The 25,846-nt window shown below is 36.9% G+C and overlaps 1 protein-coding gene across 10 annotated transcripts in view; it reads left to right on the plus strand.

Annotated features, from left to right (window-relative positions):
* The window catches only part of cadpsa (Ca2+-dependent activator protein for secretion a), a 491,603-nt gene that overhangs the window by 307,702 nt on the left and 158,055 nt on the right, over positions 1-25,846 (plus strand). For all 10 annotated transcript variants that reach the window (XM_059649938.1, XM_059649939.1, XM_059649942.1 and 7 more), the window contains exons 10-11: positions 7,214-7,322; positions 11,709-11,921. In XM_059649938.1, coding sequence (XP_059505921.1) covers positions 7,214-7,322; positions 11,709-11,921 — 322 coding nt within the window. The remainder of the gene's footprint in view (positions 1-7,213; positions 7,323-11,708; positions 11,922-25,846) is intronic.

Genomic DNA, 25,846 nt, shown 5'->3' on the forward strand with positions numbered 1-25,846 from the left:
CTTAATTTGTTTTTTTTTTGCATTTCAAATGTAAAATTGACTCAAATGGAATTGAATGGACACACTGGAGCTCATTGAGGCATATAGCAAACATATTGTAAATATATCATCTTCATATAAAAAATTGTGTAAGGGGTGAGAAGTTAATTGTCATTCTACTAAATACGCATTTCTTATGAAATCCTGTGCTGGACCTAGTGGGGATCCCATGTCAATCCAATCTATTTGGGCAGACATGGTATTGTTGAAATGGAATATAACTGCAAGACCTGCTGAGTTTGTAAATTCCACAATTAATGACTGACAAAATGATGGTGGGTTTCAATTACCGTGATGTAATGCTGCAGTGCATAGGTCTATGGCTTCTTTGTGTGATACGTTGTTGACTAGACTAGCAATGTCACCTGAGCACAGAGAACAGCATTGCTTTCACTACACAGGTCCTATACGGGCTTTACAAATTAAAAAGAATCTTTTGCCATGCAAAACTTGGAAAATTTGCACAAAACTAGTTTGAAGCAATTCACCCAATCATTTGGCCAGCTTTTATTGTGCAAAACCACTCAAAGGTAAGTTGGAGCATAGAGAGGCACCATTTTTCTGTATCTTAGGCAGGTGTAAATTCAGTGAAGCATTGAGCATTGTTGACAAGCCAAATCATGAATGTCACCTGGAAACTCATTGCCCTTATACAAGTCCACGAGGTGTTTTTTAGCTTGCTTTCGAGAAAGGCTGCTCAGTCACGCTGATTGCAGGACCAATGGATCTGCTGTTAAGAATGGCATGCACTTGGTCACTCACATTAAAGATGACTATTCCAGTCCCTTTGTTGGGTTTAATGTTATGTTAACATAGAGGAAATAACCTTAAACACCTACCCTGTATAGCACCTCCTAAGAATTTTGTATGTTTGTATAAGATAGCCTCTCACTTTTCTAAACAAATGAGGACTGGCAAACCTACTGAAACTCTCTTCGTGAGCGAATCCCTCCACACCTGAAATGAACCTAGTGAACCTTCTCTGGACTGCCTCCCAAGCCAGTATATCTTTCCTTGGAGAAGGGGACCAAAACTATACTCAGTACTCCAAGTATGGTCTAACAATTACCTTATATAGTTTCAGCAAAACTTCCCTTTGTTTACACTCCATCCCCTTTGAAATATAGACCAATGTTCCATTTTCCTTTCCTATTACCTGTGGAACCTGTATGCAAACATTTTGTGATTTGTGCACTAGGCCTCCAACATCCTTCTTTGTGTAGCTTTTTGCAGTCTTTTTCCATCTAAATAATATTCAGCTCCTCTATTCTTCCTGCCAAAGTGCATAATCTCTCATTTTCCCGCATTTTGTTTTATCTGCCAAGTTTTGCCCACTTGTGTACGTCCTTCTGCAGACTCTTGTATCATCCTCATTAGCTCCTGTTTTCCATAGCGGTCTCAACTACTTTTTGTGTCATTGTCCAATTCCCATGATCCTGATGACTTCCTTGCCACCACCCCTGAGATTAGTAACTCATCATGTACAAGGGACTAAATATGGAGCATTCCTAATCGATACCACTTCATAATGCTAATCTGTTTTTTTTAATGAACCATTTAGAGAATCAAAATCGTTTTAATATTTATAGAATTGCAATTCAAACATTGTCAATCCATAAAACAAAAAACGCTGATGTGATATTTAGTTCCTGGTGTCAGCCTTGACTTAATGCAAGTACCGTCAATGCTTAACAAATTTGAGCACATAACCTAGACTGACAGTTCTGTGCAGGACTGACAGAGGTGACAGACACTTTTTAAATAATAATAAATGAAGCCCATTGTCCCTATTGGGTAGAAGATACTGTAATATTACTTGAAGAAAAGTCAGATAATGCACTTAGTGTTTTGGCTAACATTTATCCTTCAATCTACATCATTAAAACTAAATTAGCTGGTGGAATATCCCGTTCCAATTTGAGCCTTGCTGTGTAAAACTAGCTGCAGTGTTTGCCTGTATGACAAGAATAGCTGCGCTTTAAAGGTACTTCATTGATAAGGAACCACTTCAGGGAAATACTAAGATCATGAAAGGCATAAATAGTTACATGTTCATTCTTTCTTCTAGATTTCATACAATGTCAGAGTTAGTCACTTATCCTGTCAATCATTCTGACATAAGAAATATATTAAAGTCACATTTTTGGAATGTTCTCTTATTGAAAGATGAAAAGGAAGTGACTGATAGGAGGAATTGCTCCAATGGAAAAACTTGGGAATCTTGGGAATCCTTCTGATCATAGTGATTGATGACAATTAAGAGGAGATGCAAAAGAGATGTTCAGAAGTGTCAAGGGTTTTCAATCTGGTAAACAGAGAAAATATATCCAAGTAGTCATGAGAGGGCATGTTTTAAAGTGGTTACAGAAGTATGAAAGAAATGCCTGACTCAATACTACCTGAACAGAAGCTGCAATCAGAACTCTGACATGGGGGCCCGTGCATGCAGGAACCAAAGGGAACGTTTCAAAGACAATCTGAAGTTTTCCACGAATCTTTAACTATTTACAAAATGATGAAATGTCATCAAAAATGGTGTCAAGAATCTCCAGCCAACAGGAGAAACCACTGAGAGAAAGCAGTGAGAGAGAAAGTCAGAGAGCAGCTGCATGTGCCAGCAAAGCATTGCCACCACCATCAGTTGACAACCGATGTCCTCATTGTTTGTGGGAGAGCCTGTACGGTTATGATAGGGCTCATAAACTGTCTGCTAACTTGCAACCAACATGTCATCTTGCTTAAACCCAGCCATCTGCAAGAAAGGGTTGTCCTGAAATTGAGAAAATACCAATGAGATGCATTACCATCTATTTTTCCAGCCCAGTAAATCAGTACAGATGCTCAGCCAATTTCATAGAATTCACAATTGCAATGGTCATTTGTTAGACATGTGACATGTACAGGATAATTGCTGCTAGCACCAGTAGACCCTGTTTAGATGTCCTTTTAAAACATGAGGAGAAAGTCCCCAAAATTCTGATATAGGGCTGTTGTTAGAAATTGTTTGTACCTTTTTGCTAAAATGCCTAAATAAGAGCTTCAGCTCTTCACAGATTATTCAGAAGCAGTGATGTAGATTGGGAAGCAGTTAGAGTATTGAAACATTACTAACTGAGTTAGTTGTAGCCATCAAGGCTGTAGAGCTTAACGTGGCACTCATACAGAATGGGGTAGGTCAAAGCAGCTAATTTGGGCTTGTAGTTAGTGTCCATATCTTTGAAAGCTTCAAATTGTCGACACTGTGCAAGCACCTAGCCTGAAGCCTGGAGAATCCTTTGCTTTACAACAGCTTTTCCTTTCAAACAATTCAGAACTTCATTGCCAAATGCTGTCTGGGGTCTGATGCAATCTGATGGTGTCCCGAAGGCGTATTGAAGTTCACAGAGCCTGAAAGAGACCCTGTGGCTCAGTGAGTTGCATCAAGAACATGACATTGAATTCAGCATGTTATCCAGAAGCAATCTAAGAGGAGTGAGAGCTGCCATTTACAGCAGTTCTGACAACAATTGCTCTGATGACTGAGATTTAAGAATTGTTAAACATGACTGGCACCAAGACAGTCAACTCACATTGCTTATGACAGGATGTCAGTCCTAACATCTTGTGATTTGAATGATAGGGTACATGAACATTAGTGCAACTATGGGCTAGTACAATAGCATAGGTTGGTTCAGGGTCCTAAGGAGTGTGTTCCTGAAATGAATTCACAAGGTGAGCAGCTCTGCATTGTTTCCAAAATATGGACAAATCTATACAGTATTTCAGAATAAGACAGGAAATGTAGTATTTATTCAATGTTGTTTTTATTTTGATGTGCAGCACCCCACCCTATTTATTTTGTGTGAATTACATTTATACAGTCCCTGCTCGTGGTTAGTATTTGGGTGAATTTATATCATGGCTGTTAGGGCTTTGTTTTTCAAATCTTGTTCTCTAGGAATAATATTAACTAACTTTCTGATTTGAGACCATTTGTTTGTTTATATTCATGCCTTTCATAAGGTATTTCTCCCACCTCCTCCTTTTGCCTGTTACACTTCCATTTTTCTTAAAATGAGGTTTACTTTTGAAAAGGCTTCACAAATTAAATAAGTTCTTCAACAAGGTCAGGTCATGCTCCCAAACAAACCAGGTAAAATTGGCAGCAACTATCATTTATCTAGCAGAGCCACAGCCAGCAAGGCACAAATCTTTTGAAATAGCAATACAGTATTATCATTGTTATGAAATATTGCAATGATCCCTCCCTTTCAAAACTTGATTTTCAAAGGAATTTTCTTTGTTGTGGATTAGTTTAAAACCCGAGAAAGGCTACAGCACAGGAGGAAGTCATTTAGCACATTGTGTCTGAATAAACTAGCTGCCCATTCTAATCCAACTCAGCAGTTAGGATACCATCCTGAGGTTGACAGACATCCTGTATTTTGGTGGATGTGGTGCCAATCAAACAAGCTGCTTTGTCGTGGATGGTATCAAGCTTCTTCAGTGTTGTTGATACTGAACCCGTCCAGGCAAATAGGGAATATTCATCACACTCCTGTGATTTTTGATGGTGCGTCGACTTTGGGGTATCAGGAGGTGCGTTGTTTGCATGAGTTCCTCACGATAGTACCCTCTGTCCAAGCAGCTGCTTCATCAGTGATCTTCCCTCCATCATGAGGTTAGAAGTGGGGGATTTCACCAATGATTTCGCAATGTTCACCACCATTTACAACTTCTCAGATACTGATTCAGTCCAAGTTCAAACGTGACAAGATCTGGACAATGTCCAGGCTTGGGCTGACAAGTGGCAAGCAACATTAATGCTACACAAATGCCAGGCAATGACCATCTCCAACTGGAGAATATCTAACCACTGCCCCTTGAAATGCAATTTTGTTACTATCACTGAATCCTCCAGTGTCAACATCCTGGGCATTACTATTCACTGTATACATACGGTGGGTACAAGAGCAGGTCAGAGCCTAGGAATACCGTGGCAAGGAGCCTGCCTCCTATACCCCAAAGTCTGCCCACCATCAAAAGGCACAAGTCATGATTGTGATGAATACTCCCTATTTGCCTGAATGGGTTCAGCTCCAACAACACTCAAGAAGCTTGATACCATCCATGACAAAGCAGCTTGTTTGATTGGCACAATATCCACTAACATCTACTCCCTCAACTACCAACACTCAGTAGCTGCTGTGTGTACTATGTACAAGATGCACTGCAGAAATTCACCAAAGATCCTTAAGCAGCACCTTGCAAACCCGTGACCACTTCCATCTCGCAGGTCAAGGGTAGCAGATATTGGGCATCCACATTGAAGTTCCCCTCCAAACCACTCACCATACCGACTTGGAAATATATCATCGTTCCTTCATTGTCACTGGGTCAAAATCCTGGAATTCCCTCCCTAAGGACATTGTGGGTCTGTCTACTTCACATGCAGCAGTTTAAGAAGGCTGCTCACAACCATCTTCTCAAAGGCAACGAAGGATGGGTAATACATGCCTGCCCAGACTGCAGTGCCCACGTTCCTCGAGTGAATTTTGAAAAATGTTTGTGGACATCAAATTCTTTTGTCCCATGCCTAAATCTAGCAAGCTTTGGAAATTGATCCTCCGAGCAGTCAGTATTTCCCTACCAGCCTTCCTGTCACAGTTCATCTTGGCTGAATGATGTGTCCTCCTTTAAGGAGGTCCATGACTTAGTACATCTCTCCCAATATTCTGATTTTATCTAATGTTACACACTCCTGTTTAACAAGGATGTCTGCATCAACCCTCTCTGTGAAAACAGAGACAAAATTATCACCAAGAACCTTGCGCACAACTTTTATATCCATGCATAGGATATCATGTTCATCTCTGATAAGCCCTATCTGCATTACTGTCCTCAATTAAGATGTATCTTTTAGCCAGCTTTATGGAAGTAACTGATTAATTAGTGACAAATTTTCAAGTACACACTGCTGCAAAGTTGGTATTATACCTGTGAATGGAAGGCAGGACATTAGAATTTGTTTGTAAAATGGTAGAGGGGGAAGAGTGCATGGTCCCTTTAAAAGGTGTGTTTTATAGACTTGAAGTTTAGAAAGAAAGGTCCATAGGCAGCTGCAGCTGCACAGAGTTCTTGAATTAAAACATTTGTATTGAAGGGTGTACTGATAGCAGACAAAGCAGCATTTTTACCAAGATAATAGGTTTTGAGTTTAAACTAGGCCTTAGATACCAAAAACCAATTGAATTTGGATCTGATGGTTTTGACAACCTAAGGCCAATCCTATTTGTAAGAAATTAATAGATTATCGAGGGTATAAAAAAAGAGGATGTTTGAAAATTGGTGTGAGAGCAACTACCATCTAAGAGAGGTAAAAAAACCTATTAGCTCTAAAGAGAAACACTGGCTCTTACAGAATTCTATAAGCTCTCAGAAAAGAAACCATCATCTTATTAAAGGTACAGTGGCATTCTTAGCTAATATTCCTGACGTCAGAATTCAATAGATAGAGGCATTTTGGACGCTAGAATTTGACAGAGGAAGGTATTCCTGGCGGAGGATCAGCGGAGAGGGTGCAGAGCATTCTGGAAGATGCATCCTGGTTGTAATTTCAAGAGATTAAGATTTGATTTTTTTTATCAATAATTTGGTTTATTTAAGCAGTACTTGTAGCTATTGGAACAGCATACCATTTAAATTTTGTTTTATTCAGGAATAGTTAGTAGTTAAGGGGAGGAATTGTTCATTTTGTTAGTAGTTCTGTTAATTTGTTCATAGTTAAAGTTCGATGAATAAATTGTTATTTGTTGATTATAGAGTGACTATCAGGAGTTTATTTCATTTAACCTCTCCTATGTAACAGGTTAGAAGGGGGAATGAGAGGTAGATTATACCACTTTTGACACTTCCTTTAACAGATTATAAGGTGAGTTTCTCTGGGTGGTTCAGATTCAGCTATCAAAGGTGGGGAGTCGACCTCCCCTCCGTAACAGCACCATTAATGGCAAATTTCCCCAATCTCTGTTCTTTTGAAGATCACAACCAGTTCAATTTGTATTTCCCAACGTGTGCTGGCAGTAGACTAATGGCTTGCACAACAAAGCTTTCAGCTAATGTTTAGATTTTGTGATGAAGTTTCTCAAGTTTAAAGTTAATCCAGAATTACATTCAACTGTTTCTCTTTATTCAGGTCAGCCAGTATACATTTGCAATGTGCAGTTATCGGGAGAAAAAAGCTGAGCCTCAGGAACTGCTGCAACTGGACGGATACACAGTGGATTACACTGACCCACAGCCAGGTGAAAGGCTTCAATTCAATACTGACATCTAGAAAAAGCACAGTAACACAAAACATGAAGTAGTCGGATGGCAAGTGGCTTTTCTTTAGCATGGCCTGACTATTTTGTCATGTCACAATCATAATTTAAAAAGGGTTTATCAATAATTGTAAAAGCAGTCATCCAGCAGCCACTCACTGTGATTTAGGTTTTCTCTGCCCTGGCAATAACCTGCCAAGATGGACTATAGCTCTTTGTAGAACGCACTTAATAGAAGTCCACACTATCATGCCTGCTTTTGGAAACATCCCTCCCTCTGTGTTTCCATCATTCAGCAAGTTGAATTAAAATTTACAGTTAACAGTGAAGTCCCACTTTGCATTTGTACTTTCTCCAGCAATGTACATTATTTTATATTCTTCACTTTGAGCTCTGTTTCTTTGCCTTCCCCTTCCTCTCCAAATTAAGTGGCAGAGATATCAGAATTCATCATCCATCTCTTCAGAATTCTTTTATTTTCTAACTACCTTTCAGCCTTACTATCTTGATTATTATATATAAAATCCTCCTTACGACCAATCTCTTGACTGCATCTGATTTTTTGCAAGAAGCTATAATCAACCATTTGTTGGAGTTCAGTTATAATTTGGAGCATTTTTGAATGTAATTCATGCTGCTTGCAAGCTGTAATTGTCACAGTATAATGTAAATCTAATTCAATTCATCAATCATTAAAAAATGACATTTTAAACCAGGTGCTTTGATCCCATCAGCATTTAAAACATTGCTGACAAAAGGTCGTAAATTCTCATAGGATTACATTTCTCACCTCATAATTCCTTCATTGGTAATATATGCAATTCTTACATGTGCGCACACTTTCTTGTCTCCTGCTTCTCTCGCCATCATATATTTATCATATTTTGATGTCAACGTTTTCTATTACAAATGTCCATGCCCATGTTTATAATGAAAATTGTGTAAAATTGTGAACTATGTAATTACATCAACCCTCCCTCCAGTTGTTGTCCTTTAGTCCTTCAATTTTGCCTCTCAGCCTGTAGTAAATTTCAGGACTCTGCTTTTTAAATCACGAACAGTTCCAACATTTAACAATAAATTATGTGAAACCAAAGCATATTGTACTATTAAGAAGCAAATATATGTCTTTAAATTATGGATTGAATGATATCTGCACATCCTGTTGACATTATCTTATGCCCTTTAAAGATTCTTTCAAAATTATATTCAATGTTCACTCACTATATACAACACTATAGGAAATAAACTGACAGTGTCATAAAGGTCCTATGCACATCACACTTGGTAATACCAACGTTACATTTTGTCATGCTTTAGCCGTTGCACTTCAGCTGTCACCTTTTTACTCACCATGCAAAAATTTCTCAGAAAATCATTATTTTCCACTTAGATTATAGTTTCAAGAATTAAATTGATGTCTTTCTGGAGTCGAGGTAATGAGTGGTACCGGAAGAAGGTCAGTGATTGACCTGTGAGAAAGTACAAAACTGTTGAGTCACCTACTGATCTTGGAAGATTATTCTAATTCAGTTGCAGCTGTGTGTGTATTTGCATTGCAGCACCTTAGACCAGTAGTGCTCGGGGCAGGATCAGCGGCTTTAACTTGCAGTCTAAGCCATGCTACTAACAAAAGATGAAACTATATGTCAGAAACCAAACTATAAGTAGGAGGAATAAAAGCTAGTTAGGGAGTCTTTACTTGTGCGTGCTAATATCTAAGAAGCATTCGCGGTACCATGGTATAAGTAAGTTGACATGGAATTGATATGATGGCAAGAGAAATGGGAAGTAAGAAAGTGTGCATGTGCATGCGGTATCTTAGAATCATAAAATCATGCAGTACAGAAGAGGGCCTTTAGCCCACTGAGTCTGTATACCCTACTACCTATACTAGTCCCACATTCCCACACTGGACCCATCGCTTTGAATGTTATGACACTTCATGTGCTCATCCGAAGGGTCTGATGCAGGACACAGCAAAAAGCAGAAAGTCATGGTAACAAAAAGGTAATAAATCAAAAGGAGAGGAAACCCTACGAATTGAAACTGGATAACAAAAGCTACATTTGTAGAACATACCGAGCTCTGTTTTCATTCTTTATCATCTATCATTTAACTAATTAGTTCACTCACGTATACCTTTCAATGCTGAGTGGTTAGGCTCACTGCTACTCATACCTGGTTAATTTCAGTTCTAACATTGTATGTTGCACAACTGCAGCAAAATGAACTAACTGCAGGTCACCTGTAGTTTTGTTTTGGGCAAAAAAGACCTATAGAGCCATAGAGATACTGCACTGAATATAGCACTGAAGCAGACCTTTTGGTCCAACTTGTCCATGCCAACTAGATCTTCTAAATCAATCTCGCCCCATTTGCCAGCATTTTGACCATGTCCCTCTAAACCCTTCATCTTCATATAACCATCCAGATGTCTTTTGAAAGTAGTAATTGTACCAGCTCCATCACTTCCACTGGCAGTTCATTCCATACATGCACCACCCTCTGTGTGGAAAAAGTTGCCCCTTGGGATCCTTTTACATCTTTCCCCTCTCACCTTAAACCTATGGCCCTCTAGTTTTGGACACCACCACCTTGGGGAAAAGACCTTGGCTATTCACACTGTCCACACCCCTCATGGATTTTATAAACCTCTATGATGTCACAACTCAGCCTCTGACACTCCAGGGAAAATAGCCGAGGCTGTTCAGCTTCTCCCCGTAGCTCAAACCCTTGTAAATCTTTTCAGAACCTTTTACAACCATCAGATATCTTAAAATATCTTACAGCCACTAAAGCTCCTTTTTGTACTCCTTTATGGGATGTGAATTTCACTGGCTGGTCAGTGTTTTTTTGAAGTGTTATTGCTATTGTGATGCCGGAAACATGCGACCAATTTGCACAAAAAGCTCTCGCTACAGCATTGTAATAGTGACCCAATAACCTGTTTCAGTACTATTGATTGAGGGATTCACATGGATTTGGTATCAGGGTTAATTCCTCTTCTTTAGTTATAAAAATGCCATGAGATCTTTTATGCCCACCTGAGAGGGCAAATGGGCATCAGTTTAAAGATAGCACTTTAGACAGTGCAGCACTGCTTCCATACTGCATTACTGTGTCAATTCAGATTGTGGGACAGACCCACAACCTTCTGACTCAGAGCTGAGGATGCTACCAACTGAGCCATGGTTGACTGATTTGGGCAAAATTTAAGATTTATTTTTAAATCCTAGAAATACAGTAATTGTAAATTGACAAGTAAATGGATAATGGGCAAAGACTTTTCATAAAACTCGTTAATAAAAATCTAATGAAAATGGTGTCCCCTATTTTTTCCCTATACTTTTAGGCAGCCCTGTAGATGGGTGTTTTGCACTCCTGCCCAAAGTAGGTAGAAAGGTGCTAATTAATATGCCAGTACTGTGCTATTTGCTATTTCCCTTTCTGCCGTATTGCCCCTGTATATTTGCACCCGCACCTGCCCTCAAAACAACTCTGCTGAGTTTTCTTTTCCGTATTCCTATTCCAAATTCTCCCTGTTTCCTGGCCTCTGACTTCACCATCACATTCTTATTGATTTCTTGTTTCATTTCAAAGATCTGCAGTCTTACGCAAATTATTAAAATGTATACAGTTTACTGTTAAGTAGCATCCTAATGCAGACTCCAGGATAAGAATGGAAAGGAGTGGCCTGCTGGGTATGGTGTCACATTTCATGTGGTAGAAACCACTTGACAATGATTGTGAGAGCAAGATTCTGCAAGCTCCAATGGTAAAACTAGATGGAATTCCCTTTTAAACATCCATTGATGCCATTCTGTTCAGCCCATGCTAACTTTAAAGGCCAGAGATTTAATTTCAAACACGTTATTCAGAATCTGAGGAAGAAGGAAATATTTATTGTGGTTAGCAATCAGATATTAGTATAAAAATTAAATGATTGCAATGATTGCATAGACTTCTTGGTATTTAATATCTTAAACAAGATGTTTCAAGCTTAAATTTCTGTTAAAAGTGCAATAATATCTATTGCATGCGTCACACAAACTATTATAATCTGCAGCATGGAGAATTATCTATATATTTCAGTGCATTTTACACATTTGGATTTTGAGATGTGGCATTTCTAGATTTTAAATAGTATCTCAAAGTTTAGAAAAGGAGTGTTGTCATAAATATTTAACTTTTGTGTATGTCCAAATGTCAGTTTGGGGCAGGAGTCTCAAATGATAACAGCCATGTAAACTTCAGCCATGTAAACCCAGTTCCTGCACCTTTTCAATTATGCATCTGTTGTATGGTGTCAATGTAGAAATGCCATTGTGTATTTTTCTCATAGTTGTTAAATAATCTACCATCCAGGTTTGGAGGGAGGCAGGGCATTCTTTAATGCAGTTAAAGAAGGAGACACTGTGATCTTTGCCAGCGATGACGAACAGGATCGTATCCTTTGGGTTCAGGCAATGTACCGTGCGACTGGTCAATCTCATAAACCCATTCCTCCGACTCAAGTCCAAAAACTTAATGCCAAAGGAGGAAATGTGCCCCAGTTGGATGCTCCCATCTCACAGTTTTGTAAGTTATTAGCCATATTTACTGTGAAATTGCATGTTGCATGACAGTTAGTTGTACTTATTTTAGTAATAAAACTTTAATGGGCACAAAGCAATGGCATTTGTCTAACTGCTACTGTGGTACAGAATGGGCTTCCCATGTCCCTCAGGTATTTTTAGAATGTATGTCTCTACAAATATTTAAACTGAAAGTTTTGGGCAAGAAAATTACTTGAATGATGTTGTTGGTGCTTAAGGAGGAATTTTGAGGAAATGCCCCATAATCATAAATGTTCTGGAGGAGGTTAACTGAAGCTTTTATTGGTGTCACTCAGTTACCACTTGTTGCTCCATTTCATGCTTTTCAAATGTGAATATCCGCAGATACTTTGGATGGGACTTCACCTTCTTGTAATCAAAACAACTTCTGTTGAGCTTTTTAGAATAAATCCATTCTAGCAATTTTTCTTATGTTCTTAAGTTTGTTTTTAAGCATAAATTTCACTATCTTGCCTTGCACTGGCTTGTCTGTTTTTCCTTAATTTAGTTTTACCTACTTTTTTGAAGCTAGTGTTACATTTTGCTGTCTGCAGTCCTCTAGGATGTTGTGTTCTACTGAATTTTGTATATCAATACTCATGTCTCCACTATTTTCTCCCTAGTTTATTTGGACAACTGTAGGTGCAGTCTACCTGGATTTGGAATTCTGTCCTGCTTAAATTCTGGCTTTTGTTACCTGGGCATGCTAACTCATAATGTGCAGTATGCATTGCTGCTCATGTTACTGCCACCATCCTCTTTACGTGTGGGAAGCTACAGAATCTGTTTGATCTAGTGTGATAGAAGAAAACCACTTCCTGGCCTACGTAGAAGAGTGTCTGCTCGGCAATAGATTTTTAAAATGTCAGGGAATTGAAAACTATGATGAGCTAACCCGAAAGAGGAGTTGAAGCCAGTGGAAGATCAGCCATGATTTTGTTGAATGGGGGTGCAGGCTCAAGGGCTAAATGGCCCCTGCTACTCCTATTTATGTTCTTCACACGATATAGTTTGTTGCATGTTAGTATCTAGTTAAAGGTTACATTAAAATGACAGATACAGTTTGTTGTAGAATCCCTGAAGAAGGTCACTCACTCACTTTCAACATTTCAAGTCATTCTACCCACAAGTCCATATGTGGACATCATAGTGGCTGGTGTTTTTGGCGGTTCACAGCAGTAGCCCTTTCAGACAAATAAACAAATCTTCAGACTACGAAAAGACATAGACGCATAGCAGCAAAGATTCACAAGGATGTTGCCTGTAGATTGTGACCAGGATTGCATCATTTGAAGACTACACCTTTGATTAAGGTATGATATGAGAGACCCAGTTATTAGGAAAGACAGAATAGATTGGGTTATTTTCTTTGGAATGATAGGCTAAAAGGAGATCTGATATCTTTAGCATTTGGAAACAGTTCAAGAGCATGGATTTGGAGAAATTGTTTCCATTGTGGGTGAATCAATAATTGGAAGCATGTACACAAGATAGGCTCAAGCAGATCAATGAAAGAATGTAGGAGGATTTTCTTTCCACAGAAAATGGTTATAGATTGTCGAACTTGCTGCCATATGGAGTGATTGAAGCAGATGGTATTGATGTGTATAGGGATTGTTTGATGCATACATGAGGAAGAAGGGAATCAAGGATTTGGGAGCAGAGACTATGTAATTAAAACTGAGAAGATTTATGTGTTTGATAAGCTTCAGTACAAACCAGATACTATATTATAACATAGTAAGGGAGATGCAGATATTATAGTGTAGGAAGCTGGAATTGTGATTTAAAGAATCATCTCTGATAAATGGTTGAGCCATCTTGAAAAGCTGAAAGACATGTTCCTTATTTTTATTTACGTTTTTTTGTGAGCCTCTTCAGTGAAAACTGAGGCAAAGTATCTATTAAAAGCCTCACTGATTTCAGTTTTGGATCCTGTTATTATTCATTAAACTGGAATTTCATGATGTGAGAAGAGATACATTTGATGCAAAACCTCAGACCTGTTAAGTTGTAAAGCAGAAAATGGAGCAATAAAGGATACTGATATTTAGATATGTATCCCCTTGTATGCATTTGTGCATTGAAAAAGCCCTTAGAGTATAGTCTCCCAATTCACATTTATTACAGTAAGTGTAACGTATTCTTTGTAAGCTCCTTCAGTCATTAAGCAGCTCCTTAATGAAGAAGAGCTGATGGCCTAGAAATTGGATCACGCTGCCCTCATTCAATAAGTGTAACATTGGCACCAAAGTTTCCATATGGCAGGTGGCATGGCTGTGCTCATTCTGTATTGAGTTTGGGCTCACTCTAATAGTTAGATAAACAGTCTATGCTGCAGTCACAGCTGGAACCTCAAACAAGGACATGTATGACACTGTCTTTAGCTATTACTGTCACTCCCTAGCCCATATCTTAAATGAAAATCTCCCAGTTTCCTGTCAATCATTCTATCACCACATTCCCTCGGGCAGTGATGTGAAATCCATTGAGATTATTATCTGTAAGCAGAAGCTGGTGGATGGCACTGTCACCTTTCTGCAGCGAACCATTTCTACATGTTGGACACAATGGTCTCCATTCACCATACAAAGCCACATATTCTGAGCTGTTGAGATGGTTACTGGCAGATGGTCCACAGTACACCTTCCATTTCCTTGTGTACGCCCATCATCCTCCTTTGGTAGACAACGTCCTTAAAATCAGTCTCGAACCCTCTAAAGAGAGTTAGTGTGTGGTCTCACACTCTGTCACCACAGGCATCTGCAGCCTCCTATCCTCTTTCTGTGGGTCCTGTAGATTGTGACCAGGATTGCGTCATTTGAAGATTACACCTTTGATTAAGGTATGCATGGTGCCTGTCTCTCAGCTGGCACTTGAGAGGGTAAGATGTTGCACCTTTGAGAGCACTGGCACTTTGCTTCTGAATGACACACCACTCTCAACACTTAAGAAAGAGGGATGAGTGGCTGCTGGAAGCAGCTGAAGTGTTCATTGGAGAATATGCAGGGTGAAATAGAATTAAGGGAAAAAAGCAAAAACTGGTGAGTTTTGAAGAAACCTTATGCAACATTTCCTGTCTTATCACTGTCTAAAGTAAGAAACCACTACAAGATATGACTTTCAGGCATGTTCAGCCTTCTCTGGCCACGATAGTCTTCCTCGTGTGTGACCTCCTGTTAGAAGTAAGTACGTGTCATAGCCTTATGAGCTATTTTCAGGATCTCCCCCTCATGGTCAAATTGTTTGTACTTCTGCACAAAAAACTACAGTTTTGAGGAGGAAGTAATTGTTGTGAAAGATAAAGTGATTACCTGAACAGTTCTGGTGAGATCATTAAATTTTAACCATTTTTACAGTTGTATTCTGGAAGCTTCTGACATTGAGTTCCACACTGGCCTCTTCTGACAGGCAGTAGGAGTGCTAACTTAAGGGTTTTCTGTCCTGTGGAAGAGGAGTCCCCTTTTCCCTGTCCACTGCTATGACCAGATTCTCCAAGTGCTTCTTGCAGCCTTTACCCCCATTTAGAGCTTCTCAGCCTTGTGTTCGCATAGTACATTTTCCTTTAGGGGCAGTTAGCTGCCTTTAAATAGCATTAAATGCACAATTTCACCCTGCCACCGCCTGCACAAAGTTGACAATGTCCTCGTGTCACCTGGACTGGCATAATAGACCCCAATGCAGCAGTTTATGGGTGTGATCGAATTTCTAGGCTGATGAGCCAACAATTTAAATGAATGATTTGAAAACCACAGGTAGACAATATCTAACAATGCTAAAACAAAATGAGAGAACTCATGTTATTATTTAAACTATGTTCAACTGCATCCATAGGCAACATTATTGGGTTGATATATGATATGACCTTCATTTCATAAAACATTAAATTGTCCTAGATTTAAATAATAGATCCTGCTATTCATACAAATTAATGTTACAAGTTGAACTGTCCATTTTTGCGAATAAAGCTCAACTGTTCTTGTTACATAACAGTTGGAAGGTCAACAGAATACTTAATTATTTAACAGAAATTTAGGTACCTGCTGTTTTGGAGGAAAATTGTGCAATGCAGCAGGCATTATGGATTTGAAATCAGTGATGATTTTTCTTTGAACCATTAATACATCAATATAAGTACAATTATCTGAGAGATATTTTATATGAAAGCTGTTAAATTTAATACTTATTTCAACATTTTGCCACCATTTAAAATCTTAGATTTTTGATTATTTGCTTTATTAGCAGGTAAACTGTTTGGGTTAATTTACAATTTAATAGTTACTCATAAAGATTGGGAATATTATAACATCTTGACTATTAACCCTTTGACTCCCATGAATGATGTAAATCATGCACAAAATTGGGTGTTTATTTTCAGAGACTTCTCTGCCAACTTTTATGTTCAGAACATTTATGCAGTGAACCCCTCTGGCATGAAAGTTTGCAATGATTTCTTTTATTTTTACAATGCCTTTCTGATAGAATACCTAAGGGACATGCTTACACAAAAATAGACTGAAATAAGTGTATGCAGCTAACCATACCCCAGTCAAAGGGTTAAAAAGGAGGCAATTCAACACATAAGCATTTGATAATCTGTGTAGACCAGGAAAGAATTTGCGGTAACGTAGTTTGGAATCTGTACTTGAACTGAGGTTGTACTGTAATATGTACTGGTCATGGAATTTCTTGATAATGCACTGTCAGAAGTTATAAATGACCTTAACGTAATTATCTTGTCACAATCTTCCAGTGTGAATATTACATGCGGTGAGGACGCAGTGGTCTGGCGCTTGATGCCAGTGTAAAATAAATCCTAAAATGAAATAAATTCACTACAATGAAATCAGCATTATATATTGCAGGAAGTAGAACCGATTGCTCTGATTAATTGTGAAGCAGTATTTTGTTCAAGGCTCTTTGCTGACCCGGTTTTTAATTTGAATACTTGAGCTCTTTGCTTAGGTAATTATCTTGTAATCATTTTGGTTTTTCATTATTCTCAAATGAAATCCACACCTCTACACCATTTATTCTTCCATGCCCCTATATGCAATAACATTGGCATTGGACCCTGCCGCAAGCTTTTATTTTATGAAGCTGCTGTGGATGCCAGTTAGATATTTAGTTTGAATCCACAGTATAATTTAAGTAATTAGAATAACTGTTGTCTTTTGATGGGGAGTGAAATGTTAGGAAAAGGTAAATTGAGCAAATTATGTGGAAAATATATATTATTTATTTAATCATGTATGTTAAATGAACACAGAAACATAAAATGTTGAAACAATCTATATTGATCAATCAGTATCTGTGGAGAGAATAAACAAGTTTACATTTTGTGTGTAAACTATTCTTCAGAACTGAAAATTAGTAATTGGATACTTGTATTGATACAGTCTGAAGAAACAAAATGGATGAAAAATGTGTACATACTTATGAACAACACAGAGGAATCTGGACAGAAGTGTTAAGACATTAAATAGAATCATTTATTGACATGTGTATTCAATGTAAAAATACAATAAAAAGTGTGTATCTACGTCATACACACGTGGCACCATTCATATTGACATAGAGTAAGATAAGGAAATAAAGATAACTTAAGAGAGTCCAACTTTCCTTTCTGCTGACATAGTCTGGGCTTTCCAGCCCTCGCCATGCCTCTGCCAGAGTAGAAACAAAAGATGTGTAAATACCTGATTAATATTGCAACAAGAAATTCAGTTTCTCTTCCTGCACTGCTTTCGGGGATAGTTCTCTTCATAGCATCCTATTCACCCTTCCACAGCCCCTATTTTTAGTTCACTCCTCAAGACACTATCCGTTACATTTGATGGAGTTGCATCACCTGTCCATTCACTTCTTCCCATATTGTTATCCAGAGTCCTGAACACCTTGTGAAAACACAACTCTATTAACAGGATCTAATCTAGCATCTTCTATTTACTGTTGGTCTCCTCTGCATTGAGGGAACCGAATGGAAATTAGACTGCTTTACCAAACATGTGTGTTTATGAAACTAAAACAGAAATTACTGGTAAAGTTCAGCAGGTCAGGCAGCATCTGTGGAGAGAAGTCAGAATTAACGTTTTGGGTCCGATGAACCTTGGGTGCTGAGGCAGGTCGCCAGACCTGAAATATTAACTCTGATTTCTTCCCACAGATGCTTCCAGACTGGCTGAGCTTTTCCAGCAATTTCTGTTTTTGTTTCTGACATACAGCATCCGCAGTTCTTCCGGTTTTTATTGATGTGAGTTTGTGAGCTTTCTACACCTTGTCAGTATAACTGCCCTTCTCATTCCCACTCCGACCCGTATGATTGATTTTATACACCATTCCCAAAAAGCTCACGACAAGTTAAGAACAATATTGGGTCTCTTCCAAGAAACCTCCAACTGTCTGAGCTATTTGCAGCCAATTTTATTTGAAGAACAATGGCCATTTCCACCTCTATAACAAATTCCGACTCCACCCCTGCTCAGCTCAGTGCTGCTGAAAACCGCACAATGCCTTTGTCACCTTGAGATTTGACAATTACAATGCACTTCTGGCTAACTGTTCACTTTCCATCTTCCGTAAACTTGATAGCATACAAAACTCTTCTGGTGTCTTAAATTGCACCAAATCCTATTCACTCATCACCCCTTATGATGACTTAAGATGACTATATTGGTTCTCAGGTAAGAAGTGCCTCAACTATAAAATTCCCATTTCTACTTTCAAACTTTCCATTACCTTTTTCTCCACAATATCCTTGCCTCTCCAATTCTGGGGTCTTGAGCATCCCTGATTTTAGTTCCTCCATCAATGGTCACTATGTTTCCAGCCAAGATGTGAGTCTCCAGAAATTCCTTCTTAACCTTTCCATCCCTTTATCTTGCTCCTCCTATAAGGCACTCCTTACGAACCTATGACTGTGACAAAACTGCTTTAATATGTCCTTATTTGACTCACTGTCAAATTTTGGTTGATAACTCTCCTGGAAAGCATTTTGGAGCATATTATTATATAAAAGGCAGTATTATAAATACCATTTGTGTTGTTGATATCTGACCATAGGTTTTCATGTTCTTACTTTTACCAGGCAATCCACTTCCTTAGCTACAGACTTTCATTTAGAAAATGTCTTAATGCTTCTGCCTCTTTCTTGACTGTGATAACTATTCAGTCATTCCTCTGTATACATAAGTGTATATACACGCCATTTTTGATTGTATTGCCCTACCTACTTGTCTGCTTTCCAGCTCCGAAGAAGCATCCACATCCAAAAAGCAAACACATCCATTCGGTCCACAGATATTAAGAATCTTGCAGTGCTTCCAGTGTTTTCTTTATTTTGTTAGCAGTAGTGTATGGTGGATTCAAGTACTTTGTATACATTATTATTTACAGCATGTAGGTTCTCGAATTCTTTGCACAGTTTCTGTATTGCACATTGTAACTCTGGTAATACCTGCCCTGTTGGTTCAAATGGCCCATGCCATGTGCTCACGTGTGCCTCAATAGCAATGCAATATTTTGATCTTAACAGTGGATTTTCATAAAGTGTCTAAGTGCCCTTTCAGTGAAGCACTGAATACATACTTTTTCTCATTATTTTATGCATAAATAAAAGATTTGAAACTGTGACCTGAGTATTCAAAAATCACAGTAAAAGTGCATCTTCAAAGATCAAGCAATTACTGTACATAACCCTCATAAAACTGATCATTATGTTTTGTGTTAGACTCTGTGTGACCTTTTTAATACATATTCAGCCAGCTGTCTACTTTTCCTGTTTATTTAATGATAATTAAATTCCTGCATGTAGGCATATTTCACCTTAAAGAAATCTGTTTCAAATGACATCTGTTGTGTTACTAACATACAGATATATAGTGCAGTTGAAGGGTTTCAGGCTGCCAATTAGTTATATCCAATGAAACGAGCAAAAGTTGCTTCATTTCTAAAATATTTTACATTTGAGTTTTGTTTCCTACTCTTCATAGTTTATCAAAAGTTTCCGTGTTGACGTGTGGCCTCCTTTACAACTTACTGTCTGGATGTGATAGACAGTCCGTACTCTGATAGACATGCAGTGATTTTAATTTTAAAATCTTGCATTTTGTATAATTGTTGAGTTTGATTTTGGTCATTCCAATAACAGATCCAGAACAGCAGAAATAATGTTGAGCAATTAGTAGCTATACAAACTGGACGTCTTCTATGTTTCTGTATTGTGTATGCGAATTTAATTTGTATAATATGAAATATTTCGGTGATTTTAGCCATAAGAGAAGTGTTTTGCTAGATGTTCTGTTGTCTTTTCATTTTGTTTTCTTTTTCTTTGCTTGAACCCTAGTACTTTGAATGACAGTACCTACTGCTAGGTTAGGGCTCCTATCTGCTTTCCTAAGCCTTGTTGCTAGTCTTTATGTTGTTCTGGTTTGTTCCTTCTTACCCTGCTAACTTCTAGCTGGACTAAAGGGTAAGTGCTTTCCCTGTAGCTGGCACAGGCAGATAATCAGTATTGATTATCTGACAAATGCAATGTGATTTTTTTTCTCAAATCTATCATGTTTAGAATTCTGTAGTTTAATAATCATATTTCCTGAATTTAGGTTTGACATGAAAGCTTCCATACTGCAAATCCAGATGCATGCGGTATTTGCATAATTGCCCTCTCTCTGGCTTTTATATTGTAGTTGAAGGCTCCTCTTAGTATGACTTAGATATTTCTTAACATTTTCTAACCTCCATGCAATGTAAACATGAATTAACATGACAAAAAGATGTCAGTAATATATTTGTTCAATTATCTCTACAGCTAATTGACTGTGTAATGCTTGAAAACAGATTGCCTTGCACAATGATATCATAATGCCTGTTTCTTCACAGCAATGATTAGCACCACTGTGGTAATTATAGTCTACTGCCAGGATAAGCACAACAAATAAACTCCACATTTATAAACCAGCTCTGGTTTACTGCATCCTTTTCATACTTATTGAACGACATGTGTTGTATCACATGAATGTTAGTATGTAAAGTGTCACAATGCATGTAGAAACAGAGGTATTATGACATTGCTACCAGCTATTACTAAGCGTTATATTGTATAAAATGTATTTAAATATATGAATAATACTAAGTTTTTAATTTAGCAGATGTCATTTAAAAATGAGTTCACTTCCTCTTGGATCATTAATTATAGCCAAGAAAAGATTTGAAATATGATTTCCCTTCACAATTTACATTAAAAATGAATTGGAGCTTCCAAAAAGATTGCTGTTGAAAAGGACAATATTTTATTAAAATCTGCTTCATTGGACTCTATTTATTTTGCTGATGTCTCTTACAGCTGTTTTTGAAAGCTATAACATCAAATCTCATGGGATTTTAGTTTTCCAAGTTATTGCATGGAGTTTAGTTAATGCAGGTTATATTCATAGGAGACAATAGCAAAGGTTGTGGGAGTTGGCAAATATGTATTTGGAGTATTCCGAATGCAAAACCGAGGAATAGGTGATGCCATCCCTCCTTATCATGAAAAATACTCCAGTTTACTCGTAGACTTTGATTACAGGCAGAAAATTCCAGCATTTAAGACAGATCTTATTTGTTTCTGTTTGATGCTTGACAAATATTGTGTATTTTGTTTTATTTTGCTGTAGTGCATTTTTGGTGGAAATGCATGGTAATTGTGAAACTCTAAACTCCCTTATAATACAAAACATTACTCCATGTATTTGCACCAAACTTTGTTGCTATCCTATTAGAATGGTTTGGTAGTTTTGTATGCTTTAAATGCTACATATTTTATCATCAGTACACTGCTATAATATTTTTAGTATATTCAAAATGCAATTGCTACATTTGAGGAATGCAGTACCACAATCTAGTGAATTTAATCAATTCACTTAATTGCATGCTTTGTCTTAACTGCAGTACACTATAAACCACTTACCAATCAAACGTATGAGTAACTAATGTAGAATTTTACAAATTCATATAATTCAATTTTAATGATATTTGCAAATCCAGGAGGGATCTAAAATTGATTCTATTGAAATATAGATCAATATTAAATAACCAGTCAGTGCCCTGTCTATTTAATTTTGAAAACTGCTGGCTTTCTGATCTGCATTACATTTTTAAAAATATTTTTCATTCTTTACTTAAAGTGTTTGCAGATCCTTAAAGGATCCGATAAAAAGATATAATTAGCATTTTCTGGGCCACTAGGAAATGATGGTGTCCTGCAGTATGCCCGTCATGTTCTTGTTATGTGCCTTTATCAGAATGCTGAGATGTGACAAGGAGAATGTCATCCAGACCAACAAAATAGATACTGTATTTTAATTAGAAAAATCAGAAATATGCCATAGCATTTGAATTTAATATTTTTTATTTGTTTGATGAATTAATAAGTCCCAAACTATGATGGTGAAAGTTAAAAGGTATGTATCTTTGATACTTACATTTTAAAAGCTTAAAATAATGTAGATCAGTTTCTTATTAGAGCTTGAGAACCCACAAAACATTCTCGCAGCTAGTATCTGAAAATGGATAGCTGCCATCAATCATTGTCATTTCTTCTTTTCACTTCTCCAGCTGAAGTTGACTAGTGTCATTGTTTGTTATTGTCCAAAACAGATCTTCATTCTTTTAATGTCAAAGAGATATGACATGTGCGCATTTACCGGAGGACTGAGATAGAAAGTCACCTTTTTCATGTCCGACATCTCATTGTGAACTTTCTGCTAGAAATGTTACAAAAAATTTGTTTGACAATATTAATTGTCTCTGTGCTGACAGTTATGAAGCATTGTAGTTAAGAATTCATGCACACAATTATCTAACTTCAGGAAGATAAATCTCAATTCAAATAATTTATTACTTAACACCTTCAAATATTGCCACATCCTCATTGATAGCCAGTGGCTTCTAGGTTGACTTTTTTTTAAAAAAAGCAATTTAGCATCGACATGTTGTTTCATACATTTACGAGCTTTTAATTGAAAGATGTTTTTGGGATGGATAATTGTCAGTGTGACACATTTAAATAGAAAGTGGAAAAGTGCTGTTGACATAGGAGCACAATTTAAATTAATGCAAACAAAAAGGTTCTAATTATGTTTTTAATCCCTTAAAGTTCACTGTTTATGAAATAAGGCAATATGTATATATATATATGCTGTTTCAAGTATTTGGGGAATTCGAGTACAGCTTTTTACGTCCTGGTAATTGATTGCTTTTAGCAATTGATTTACAAATAGCATCGTTTGTTATCCTTATACATTACACAAATATATATATATTTATATTTTATATGTGTATATATGCACATATGAATACTATGTTTCTATAATTATAAGCAGATTATGTGTTTATGTTATAACAATTTACAGCACTGTAAAAATGAATAGTCTTAACATTTGAGCAGAGCCATCACACACATACAGGCTTGTTAGGTTTGGCCATTACTCCCAACATGATTAAATTAATGGAATGCAGGTAAATGTCATGAATACATTTATTGCAGTTCCTCACATTTATAGTTATCTCTTAGTTCCGTTAAAGTTCCACAAAATATGTTATGAATAGATTTCTAACATTTAATATGCTAAGCATTGTAATAAAAAGCAGCAATTTTCTGTACGTAAATGCATACCATAAACTTGTTCCTCTTTTTTATAATTATCGAGAGTCAGAACTCATTCCTCTGTCTGAAGTAATATCGCGGCAACAAAATATAAATGAATATGAATAATATATTTAGAACTTATAAATTAATAATGTCTCTACTGTTTTGTACATCATTCTAATCCTGCTCAAAATAATGTTAGCTCTAAATTATTTAGCAGAACTAATCTCCACAAATATTGTAGATACATCTTCAGATTTTGAAAGCTGCAAAGGGAACATAGGATAAATTATTTCAATGCTTTCAGATATACTAATGGTACCCATGGCCCAGGCAGGTCACACTGTATAACTTGTCAATAGATAGTATTCTAAGCCGATAGTTCTTTCCGAATCCAATCACTTCACTCACATGATTCTGTATCTGAATCGGTAATGCATATGATATTGTACCATTCTGGCTTCTGCTTTGACTGGCACGGAACGGCTGTGAATATACCAACATAGCAGAGTGTATGAAAAACCCTGAATTCAAAAATAGGAGGACTTTTATAAAAATAATCCAGTTCTCTTGCAATATTTAATTTGTTTGGAATATTAAAAGATCTGGATCTTCAACAATAATGTTGTAGTAAAAATCCATATTATTGCAATCCACATTGAGTTCTAAAATACACCAGCAAAGGATTTTGTATTCAGTAAAACAGCAGATTAGAATCAATTTTCAAATTTATGTGTTCATTGAACATGTAGGTATTTAAACTGCTGGATTACCTTTATGAAATGGTTCTATCATAAAGCCTCTATTATAACTATGGAGAAAATATCTTTAACTACTTCTCAAAAACAATTTTTGTTTAGGTACTGGGTTTTAAAATACCCATAGCGGTTCTTTTAAGTCATCATTTATTGATAAAATAAATTATTGCTTGTAAATGTCTATATTATTGAAAAACATCTATATGTGAAATAATTAAGTCATCCTATATAAGAGATGAGCTTCATGGCATTGGAAAATAATTTCATTTAAATTAATGCACATTTCTGATGGCTGCTGTTCATAGAATATTTGAACTTCAATAGAATAACAATTAAAAACTTCTTTGTTGAGATTTCTAGAAACTTTCACTGTCTAACATACAAATACAAAATGTGTCCAATATTAGCAGTAACTAGTCTTGTTTTACTTTCTTAAAAAGTTTAAGTTTAGCACATTTCAAACCAGTATTGTTTTAGTTATTTTAGTTATGAAGAAACATTGCTTTATTTTGTATTGATTTTCCCTTGATCATTAATAAAAAACATCTTGACCGTTAATAAAAAGAAATGGCAAAAGCACACTTGTATTACCTCTAGTACGAAAGTGTGATTGCTTTTGAAATACAAATGAATAGTCTCGGGGATCATGTGTAAACCAAAAGCTGGAGATGTACACAGCGGTAAGAAGGAGAAAGATTTTTTTTAATTTATTTGCCTAGGACTTGGAGAAATGCCCAATGTAATGGGAAACTGACTGTATATAAAAGACAGTGAAATCTGTGTTTAATTTAATGACAGATACAAGAACATACTAGCAACTAGGGTGCATCTGACCACACCCAGAATGGCTTCTGTTTTTGTTTCTTTGGCTGATTAGAGTATTTTAGCTATGCATGTTGAGATTAATTAGTTAATCCCTAGGTGGTTGTGTCTACAGGCTTCAGTTTGAAAAGAAAGGATGAATGCTCCTACTTCATTAAATCATAGCACATAGCAGAATGTAACCTTGCTGTGCCAGTCCTTTCATTTTGTTTAGCAGTACAGATATAGTCTCAGTCTGTTTTTCTTCATGAATCCATTTTAATCTGCAGTGAAGTATTCAGAATAATTTCATTGCTTATATTAACCATCTCTGATTTTTCAGTCATATCTAGTTCATTTGAATTGTAAAAATTATAATAACCTCTTGCTTTATTGATGCTATTAAAACAATTTAAACAATAAATTTTGTATTTAAAATATAATCTGTATGTATTTAAAATGCTTTGAGTTGATGTAACTGCTTCCTCCTTTTGATTATTATCTCGTGTCTGTTTTGTCCCTCCTTCACACAAGTTGGTCCCCATAATGGTACTAACAAATTTGATCAAGTATATGGAATAGACGAGCACAGATGTAATCAGTGCAGCTTCTCGATCAATCCATCAGGAGGTGCACTTGAGCAAACAAAAAAAAATCAATATTCAGGTATTTCAGCCTGGACTGACATCTACCCCACCCATCCAGAGTGCTCAATATGAA

Source organism: Stegostoma tigrinum, chromosome 11 (genome assembly GCF_030684315.1).
Source record: "Stegostoma tigrinum isolate sSteTig4 chromosome 11, sSteTig4.hap1, whole genome shotgun sequence".
In the NCBI taxonomy this organism is placed as follows: domain Eukaryota; kingdom Metazoa; phylum Chordata; class Chondrichthyes; order Orectolobiformes; family Stegostomatidae; genus Stegostoma; species Stegostoma tigrinum.